The sequence below is a fragment of the Diadema antillarum genome, unplaced genomic scaffold, assembly GCF_040938485.1.
Source record: "Diadema antillarum isolate AM-2024a unplaced genomic scaffold, OU_Dant_1.0 seq00000562_RagTag, whole genome shotgun sequence".
NCBI classification, from domain to species: Eukaryota; Metazoa; Echinodermata; class Echinoidea; order Diadematoida; family Diadematidae; genus Diadema; species Diadema antillarum.
Window position 1 is genome coordinate 1317481 of NW_027271501.1, and position 10544 is coordinate 1328024.

Here is a 10544-nt window from a genome sequence, read left to right on the forward strand (position 1 = left end):
CTGAGTGCCTGAAATGCTCTAAAACAAGATTCTTTTCGCCCATAGACAGAGAACGGACAGGTTGGTAATCCACCTGTGCGAAAACAGTCAAGCGGTGCATGTATCCCCTTTCCACGGTCAACTACATGTGCCATCGAACAATGGAAATATCGATCGGGTGCCAGGTGTGAATAGAGTGCGCTGATTGGCTCACGGACTATTTTGTTGTACACAAAACCAGACACCTGAATGGGATGACTGGGGTCAGCGAACACAGAAATCTACTGAGCTCAGCTTTGATCACTATGCACATGTTCATACGGGTATTATAGCAGAACAAGTGTAAACTAAATCAGAAAAAACGTAAGTAATACTGCGAAATACGCAATTTCCCAACAGAAAGAGAATGAATACTGATAGAATAAACTCTTTATCTTTTTATCAAACCAATTTTTCTGTTCATTATAAGACAAAGAAACTTAAATTTAGGCCACGAATGGGTTAAAAGACAGATAAGGTCGATGCTGTAGTAAGTTCATTTGGCAGTATATAGTAACATGTTAATGAAACGCATTATCTATTATTATGGATATCCTTTCAAGACAGATGTGTCTGTGTCCGCGTGTGTGTGTGTGTGTATGATGTGCAAGCGCGCACGAGTATATGCGCGTGTGTGTATATGTAAGGTTTTGAGTACCGGTATGTCTATCTATAATCCTTTGTATTTTGAATTCTCATTTGTTTTATTATCTTCTCTTTCATTGTACAACTTTATCATAATATGTAAAATGTATCTGTACAATTACAGGGCTCTCTTGAAAAGCAGGCCTCTGGCTTGAATGAGACTTACCCTGTATTTTTTAAAGAAAACGTGAATAAATAAATAAATTATTGTTACTGAATAATTTACAAAGTCATTCAGATTTCAACATAACAAATTGTCCTTCCTTTTATGCTACAAAATCCTATTTCTCATGATTTTGCCACATACGTGTACCTTGTATGTGAGTGTCCGCTCAGGGTCATTACCTGATTAAAGCAGTCCCTTACTACCTCCCTCCTGCCCACAATCTATCCCATCAGTGTAAAACAATGCGCTCCTCTTATAATGAACAGTTACATGTTCAAGGAAATTTTAGATCCAGTGAAGTAAAAATTTACGGTCACTAAATTAATGTAACATCCTATACATCTTTCTATCATACTTTGTTAGTTCAGCTGTATTAAAATTTTGATATTTTGTACATGTAGTATTGAAAGAAATCTGGTAACAAGGACTTTGTTACAATGGAAGTCAAATGTGAATACACTGTACCTTCATACTGACAGACTTCCCCACTCACTGCCCATTCAACAAACATTTCTGGACTTGGAATAAGTCAAAGTGCTCATACATGTACAATTATTCTCCTCACTGCGGAATGATAAAAATGCAAGCTGTACAGGCAACACTTGATACAACAAGGTCCTATGGACTGGCAGTTTTCTTTCGTTATTTTGAAATTTTGTTAAAGCTAAACAAATTGAATATATAAAGATTTGGAAAGACAATACATTTTTCTTTTTAACCGGAGTTTTACTTTGTTGTAATGAAATTTCATTGCGACCATATTTGTTGCAACAGGTATGCGCTGAAGTTGATTGGTATTAACCTGTTGATGACGGGCTGATTTTGATACAACATGGCATTTCCCACAAACATACTTGGGGTATACTCGGGACTCGTCCTCAATGGGTTAATAAATCACAACAACATTCAGTCTCTCCTAACTTCCTTGTTCTCATTCTGCGTTCACTCGGCCACAAATATAACACACATATCTCTGTCTCCTGTCTCCGAGCAATTACATGTACCTCCAGAGGGCAATTACCCCTGGCTAAATACTGTTTAGTGGTAAGGTTAGAGTAAGGATTAGGGTTAGGGTTAGGTTTAAGGTTGGGAGTTTGGGTTAGGGTTAGAATTAGGTTCGGAATTAGGATTAGGATTAGGATTAGGATTTGGATTAGGGCCTGGGGAAGAGTCTGGGGTAATTGCCCTAGACCCCTGTCCCCTCCTTCACTCTTTTTAACTCTTCTTCATCTCTTGGTGATTATCATATATCTGAATTACACATCAGCATTAAGCATCACATACGAAAGACAAGATTTTTTTTTTTTAAGTCATTGTATTACAAATTAAGCATATCCACACGTAATAAATAGTTTGGAAGTACAATTGTTAGAATGCATATTTCCAAAAATCACTTGAATATATAGTACATTACCAAGAGTAAACTTTTATCAAAGTGCACTTTTAAAAAACGTTAAGCAGTCCACCGTTTAGCATACTGAACATGTGTGGTATAGCACGGGCACAAAGAGTATGTTGGTTGTAATGTCATTTTCATTTCTAGGTACATGTACATGAAGTTAGATCTCAATAATTATGTCACAATTTCATCGTCATTTTCCTGGTATTTCTCAATTCATTCACTATGCGCATGCTTCTGACATTTTGGCTGATCCACATGAAAAAGAACTGACAGTATCTACATCATTACTCTTCACATACCCATAATTTGCTAGTTTCAGACAGTTGCACAAATTAATACAAATATATTCATACATTTCTCCAAGCCAACATTAAATCATAAAAGTACTGTGGCTAAAAAGTCATGCATTTCTGCAAATTTGTACTAGGAAAAAACTGAAAGAAAAAAAAAAAAACTTTAAAAATTTAGGAATTCAGTTGTTAGAGCACCATAAATTCTTCCTCACTTAGCCAGGTGAACCTTTTTACACAATGTAGTTTTCCTAGGACTCTACATGTATCTGCAGGCAATTACATTTGATAAAAAAAGGGGGTAAAAAAGAAAATGAAACTGTTTCTGTCATGGAATTCGAGATAACTGCATGATATCGTGTGGTCCATACAGCACAACTCAATCTCCCTTACGCTGAATACCCTACCAGCTCAAAGGTCCAAAATCTCAAAGACTTAGCCAAGTGCTGAATATGTGAAGAAAATACATCCAGTATGGCACTAGTCTCACCTTTTCTCTGCTTCTGTTCACCTTTAAGGATCTACAACAATATGTGGTGCAAATGCATGTTGACTCTTTTCAACATCACTTATGTGGCCAAATGCTATGTAAATATGTGTCACATACAGTAATTATATTTTCATCTTTTTTCTTCAGATTACTTGGAAATGCCCACTAAAAACCGTCCAAACCGAGATTCTGCTTCTGACCTCATCTGTCGATTATTGCTAAAGTGCTGGTATGATTAACAAAAGTCACTGAAATGCATGTTTTCCGAGAATGAGCATGTGTAACTTGCATGTTCCCCTGCAATGTCTTTTGTTAGTCACATTACCAACACAGAAACATGTAAGTTATGCTTAGTAGAAAGGAAAGTGCATTCCAATATCTTTTGTTAATCATATTAGTACTTTGTAGCAATGATTGACAGATGAGGTCACATGCAGAATCTTGGTTTGGAAGTATTTTCCTTTTTGGATTATATCCACAAAATCTGAAGAAAAATTATTATACAAGCTTGTATAACGTGATGTCAAGGGTATCATACACGGTTTGCAAATCGACAAAAGTCAAAATGCATTAGCACCACGTACAAATAAATGGTAGATCCTTTAAAAAGGACAACAGAGTTTCAATAAATGCCTGGGAGACTCAATGCGTATGTTGCTTAAAATAACATTTCATCTATAAATGTCTTGGAACAAAGTTTGTTACAACCAAAAGCCTACACTCCAGCAAACAAAGTACTCAAAATATCTACAATAATAAAGTTTCATTTGATTAAGTATGTTGAGGGCAGTTCAAGCCACTCGGGCAGTCTAAGCCATTTAAGCCAAGTCCTACACGACAAATCAATCTGTGACCCTGCATCACAAAACTAACAGAAAGTCGCCAGACATGGATTTTTAGTAACTGTTACCAACTATTGATAAGGGTAGATTCTGAAAGAGCAGAGTCTAAGGCTTAAAAGGATGTATAACTCAATTCAAATGAATTCTCCTAACCTATATAAATATTGGAAAGAAAGTACACACTCAGGAAAAGTGTGAACTGAGATAAGAGGCTGCGAAGTACCGGGTCTTTTCAAGCTCTTAATCTTTACTAAGCCATGCTAGCTGTGCGATGAATGGGACAAAAAAAAAGGATGTAAACCACTGTAGCAACAATGAAGAGATTATCAGATTAAGCTGTATGGATTGATCATGCTCTATCAACACACTCTGTCTATGACTAATGCCAACATTCCAAGCAGTAGCATTATCCTTCCAAAGGTTATCATAGTTGAAAGTGAAGTGTGTGCAAAGGATTTTCAGGAAATGAAAAGGGACCTCTAAGACATTCTAAGACATACCTGATGACACTATTCTTCAAAAAAGAGTTAGAAAAACTGCTAAAAACACACTTTCCCATTCATGTTATAATCCCAAACTAAAGAATAATAAAGAAGAAAAATAGCTCTTTCAGAAAACATGAAAAACTCAAGATTGAATGGCTGACCCGTTTCACCCGTTTTGAGTCCTCGCGTAAAATCAAAGGGTGCGGCTTTTTGTTGGTTTTGTGATGCATGGTCACATGATGGTTTATCAATTCTATAGTAGAATGAGACTTTCTAAAGCATTCATGAACATTTTTCTTCTTTGCCACAAGTGATGTGTAATGAAACAACAGTGAAGTACTATAACCCATGATTTCATTATAAACTGGAATACACAAAAATAAATAGATAAAAGCAATCTGTACAGTTTATAAACCTGCTTGTGTCTAATGTTAAAACAAGTACAACTGTATGCATCACAATTTTTTCCTCTTTTATATTTCTAAAGTAGTATGCATTGATAGAAAAATAAAAAAAAGAAAAGAAAAGAAACAATTTTATCACTATTGATTATTGTACCACCGTGTGAATGTCGAAAACTGATGTGAATATATCACAATGATCCACATAGTACGACAGTATTTTGTTTCATTTCAATTACCAAATTTATAGGAAAAAAGGTTTGTGCTGACATGGCATACTACACACATAAGATTGTTAGCAGTTGTACAAGTCTATGATGTATCTCTGCTGATTTCAAACCTTTACTCAACTTCCTGATCTCAAGAGTAAAATACATCATCTACCTGTGTGTAATCATACACTTACAGTTTATATTGTATCATTCCTATGTAAAACATGTTTGATATGAATTTAAAAAAATACATTCACCAAACTGTGTTTGAAATTTTTGTCCTATGACAACGAATATACAAAAATTGGCTCATTTTTATATTTTTTTTTTAAAAACAAGAGATTTGACCTTGCAAATGTTGAGATTTAATGAATTCGGCTGATTCACTCCAGCTCAACTTCAAAATCCTGTTGTTTTTGTTTTACACAGGCAGAGCATTTTTTCATTGCACAATCTATAAAACACAAGGCAATTGTTAAAAAAGTACACTACATATTTTGTTATTGCACCAATGCTCTTCATCACTGTATTATCACCGCTTCAGTTCAAATTACTGCACAAATGTCTACCCTGATATAAACACAGACAGAACAAAACAAAAAAAAAATCAATGCCTACAATGCTTTGATTATGTCTAAATCACTACACATGAAAACCAATGTTAACTTACTGTAGATTTAGGAGTTAATTCACACCCATGCCATTCTTTTCGTGCATATATGCAATTTTGCAATTTTTCCGAGCAATTTGTATGAAAAATAAGTACTGAAATCTTTTGCTCTTTGAAGGGCTACAATGATCTTTCACAAGGCTCATGGGGGAAGTTTGGGGTGCAACAACAATCTCTTTTATTGCATAGGGATCTTTTCAACAAGCATAAAAAACTTCAGAAAACAAAATGCTTTAAAAGACAACATTCAACTTCGCACGGGTAAAAATTCCTTTCATGATATAAGATTACATCTGTTCGTAACTTGCAACTACTAATATTTGACTCATTTTCAGGCCAAATATGAATGGGAACAAAATCATTGAGGCATGTTAGCATTACTGGTGTGCTGAGAACTTAGTATGACTTCACACCAATTATGATACACTCCATCCTCATTTGAAGTATATTGCACTCAAAATAGGTTGGAGTTCTCTTCTCACTGAAATCTTGTAAAGTAATTCTGACTTCCCTCACAGTGGAACTAGTCCCAGTTGGCTGGTAAAAAGTTGCGCAAATGTCAAAAAAGCCCCAATCCAAAATCTCTACACCAATGATGTCCTCTGCAGAAGCAACATTCCAGATATGAAGCTTGTTGCCGATAGCAACCAGGAGGCATAACTGCTACCAAACACAAACAGGACACACCCAACCGGTGCCCAGAGAATGACGGAATGCTCTGGGAATACGTATTTGACCGGCTGGGACAAGTCTTGGACCATGATGACAAGAATGGGCAAGGTCAACAGGAGACCGAGCAGCTCCATGATGGAAAATATTCCAACGCCTTCCACAATCAGGAGAGAGTATGAGAAAGAGAAGAGAGCCAGGTTCAGCACACAGGCTGCAAAGATGACACCGATCCGTGTCATCGTCTTTATCGATGGGAAGATCTTGGGGTCCTGCTGGAGGCACAGCAGGATGACGGATGATGCAGAGTTCCAGATCTCCGGGAACTGGATCGGGTTGGTGAGAATAGCCAGGATGTAGGTCGCCATGGTGACCAGGTTCCCGTAGGTTGGTAGGAGGCCGGGTTGGAACGAGAAGGGGTCCTGCTGGTTCCACTTGAGACAGAAGAGGCGGATAGCTATAGAGAGGCCACCACAGACTACACAGAGGAAGGACCCAGATGATGTGGTGAGCAAAGCTTCCCAAAGTGGTGTCAGTTTTGCGAGGGTGTGAACTTCTAGCCCAAACAGCATTGTAGAGCATACAGCGAACATTATAAATGTCCCATGGAGGAATCTGTCAACTGTGCACTGGACAAGATTCTTTGTTCTCCACTCAATTGAGTATCTCCACAGCAGCAGTATGACAATGACAGCTTCCACTGACACAGCCTTGAGCATCATCGTGGCTAACAATGTCACATCCTTGTATAAGAAGGTGCAGTACGTTGATCCAAGGGGTATTCCGATGAGAACCCCGCCGACCAGGGCGAACAAGCGAGGGTTGGGGGGCTCGAGGAGTGAGCTGACACAAGCAAGCTGAAGGGTCACAGCTGACGCCAACATCATCAGATGCCACGGGGACAATAAGTCATGTATCATCGGGGCCTGCAACAGGAGTAGAAAGCTACTCAGTGCCACGAAAACTCCGCTGATTCTAGCTCCACGAGGACTTTGGTGCATATTCATTAGTGTCAGCTTGCACATAGCAAGGCTAGTGGCAAGCAGGTTAAATAGTACGAGAGGAAGAAATCCTATGCCACCAAATAACTGCCTGATAGCAGGTCTGGCAACATTGATCAGGAAGGTGAGCCCGGCTCCTGTAGCACATATTGCATAGACAGTCACTGTCGTGGGCTGGAGTTCATTGCCTTCCTCATACACTAAAATTCTCAGCATGATTACTGCCACGGCTAGACTACTGTAACATGCCATGAATCCAAAGAGGGTTTCGCTCTCAGGGACAATTAGTGCTACCTGTACGAAGAAGGGTAATTTCATTGCATGAACACTGCATATAAGCCAATGGATCTGTTTAGTGAGTTTCCTGACTGTGTTAAGTCTTGTGATCGTGTAAAATTGCACTAATGTTGTCAAAAGAGCGAGGGGTGGCGAGTAGAGATCTCTTGCCAATAACAAGCTTTCAGAATGTACAAACACAACAGACTGCAATAAAAGACAGAGTGAAAAATATGCAGAGTACTTCTTACCAGTTCCAGCACTTAAAACACATGCAAGCACTGCTAACGCATTTATGATAAGAATGACTACTAATAGATGTGGTGATATTAATAAAATGTCTATGGTTACTGGAACGGCAGATAAAATGACAAATATTGACAAACATGCAGTGAGCATGGCAATTAGAGCAGTGCCGACCCAGAAGTGGTTTCCCCTTGACAGCGAAAAGCCCAGCAAGGTGTAACATGTTACAGTGGGGAGAAGCCAGATTGTGGCTGCAGATATTCCCGACTGGTGTAAAATCAGGCAAGGCAACAAGAGCACGCAGAGACCTGCGGTCCTTCTCGCCAGGGAAACCTGCTCAGGAGTGATGTTGCACTTCTCATAGATGCTGCGTAGTTGGATGAATGTGATCAAGAAGGGTGGGAGAAGAGCCACAAGAACCAGTTCCATCATGGCTGATACGCTGCCTTGCAAGAACGCCATGACGTGTGAGAGGAAGAAGAGAGAGATTGGCAGGACCGAGTAGACGATGAGCACAGCTGCTACTTCAGCGTCTTCCAGAATCTGTTTTCTCTTCCACTGAGGATTGAGCTTGTGGAAGGAGGAGGTGGCCGGGGTCATGAAGATGCGCATTAGAAGGAAGCCGTAGAAGATTGCCAGGTACACAGCGAATCGCACGGAGATGAGGTATGATGCCAGCCATGTGGTCAGACCCAACGATACTACGGGATACAGAGAGAAGAGACCCGTCTCTATGGTCTGTGCCAAGATTGGCTGGTCGGCGATGAAGAACTTCATCTGCACGAGTCCCCAGCCTCCCGTCATGACCAGAAACATGTTGAGGAGCACCAGGAGAGGGGCGTTCACGGGGGAAATCCAGACAAGGGGCAGGCAAGAGTAGAGCGCCGACATCTGGGCGGCAATGAAGATGCAGATGTAGGCAATGACGGCGTTGCGCTCAGCGCCACCACTGAGCATGAGGTAGATCAAGAGGGCGCCAACCGTCAGAATGGTAAGAAGGAGCTCTCCAGTCATGGCGGTGACAAATACCACACCAGGCAGGGCTACAGGCAGGACGTGCCAGTTGTAAAGGAAAGGTGGAGCTGGCTTCTTGGCGTCTTCTTGAGGTCTCGATGGTTGGTCGCACTGCGTTGTGGCGGGTCTGTCATATGAAGCAGGGGGAGCTTCCCCCACCACAGGAACATGGCCGCGCTGGTGCATCTTGCCTCAGTGGATGTTGGAAACCTACAGGAGCATCAAGAAATAGTGGCATGTATCAGGAATAATTGACAATTAGAAAGCTGAAATTAACCTTAGAGAAAATTGGTTTTGAATCAAATTGTTCGACAAAGTGTGAAGATAATAATACAAATGCTTGAATATACTGCTGTTTTAAGAGTTTTATTGTCAGCGAGATATATAAAATTGACATCACAAATGGACTCAAAACAGTCATCTCAATAACATGTCGGTGCTAGCTGGCAATAGTGCAAATCCTCAGTTGTTGCATACTAGGAAAACATGGGATTCTTCTTTTTTTTCCAGGCGTGCAAGATAGAATCAACTTCCTTTGGAATTGACTTTTTTAGATGATGCTCATAAAGAAATCAACCACAGCATGGAGTCATGACACATAAGGTATCAAAAAAAAAAAGAAGAGTAAAATGAGAGCCAAACAATCAAGTCACACATGTAAAGCCAGGATACCATGTACTTTAATGCACTTCGACTCTTCGTTGTTGTTGGGTTTTTTTTTCATGCACAAGGTATGCAAGAGCAAGGCATGATTGATGGCAAAAATCATTTTTAACTATTTTTGTTCTTGTGTTTGTATTTTTATATATTTACTTATTTTTATCTATTCATTTATTTATTCTTTCATTAATTAATCAATTTATTTATTTATTTTTGCAAAAGCTTTGAAAAAAAAAAGTAAGGCAAATAGGGTCTACTGTGGAAATACCCTGGCAATGGAAGTAAGGGTTTAGGGGCAGCATTTTCTATATGACAGGACAGCAGAGTTTTAGACAGACGTCAAAGATTAATGTCATGTCACTGGCCAGTATTGCCACACTAGAGTCAATCAATGTACATTTGTTGTACTGGATCAGATGATGATATCACCAAGCTTAGAATTACAGCATAGAACTTTTATTTTACAATATCATTGCTCCCCATTTAGCATGCGCGGTAGTTATATTGGTTCTAACGTTAGATAATTATCTAGACCAGAATCACAGAATACCTCACAGTCACAGTTGTACTCACTCACCACAGCACTTCAGCTTCACTCACTACTGCAATCGCAATTCACTAGTGGAGTAAGCTAAGTTTACATGCACGGACAGTGTCAGTGACGTGACGTGACAAGTCCATTATTGATCCAATCTAACTGCTAGTGTTACATGCCATTACAATGTGTATACCCAGTCATTGGGTGTCCGGACAGGTTGTGGGACTGGACGTGTACTGTAAAGTGCGTCTGGTTTGATAATGATGTGCCTACCTAAACAGTTGTTTGTCAATGAGGAGCTGTGCGTAAATGCGTATTCAAACTCAAGTAAAGTAAGCAGGTCAGTACGCGAGAGTCTTAGGTGTCCGGACACCCAACCCCCCATCCTATATCAGCCTAAACTAGGTGTAACGTTAGAATCTATCTAGTCTGTATAACCCCGGAGCATACGTGCTGGGGTCGCGGCGGCATATGCGGCTAGTTTAGATGCGCACCGAGACGCGGCGGTGCTTCGCAAGG

The 10544-nt window shown here is 39.7% G+C and overlaps 1 protein-coding gene across 1 annotated transcript; it reads right to left on the reverse strand.

Moving 5' to 3' along the window:
• Positions 1-6096: 6096 nt before the first annotated feature.
• LOC139735021 (uncharacterized) lies at positions 6097-9013 on the reverse strand. Its single transcript, XM_071645795.1, has one exon. It carries the CDS (start codon positions 9011-9013, stop codon positions 6206-6208), a length of 2808 nt encoding a protein of 935 aa, XP_071501896.1. The 3' UTR covers positions 6097-6205.
• Positions 9014-10544: the final 1531 nt, after the last annotated feature.

Excerpts from the sequence above, each read along its gene's own strand:
- LOC139735021 (XM_071645795.1), bottom strand. The coding sequence starts at position 9,013 with ATGCACCAGCGCGGCCATGTTCCTGTGGTGGGGGAAGCTCCCCCTGCT.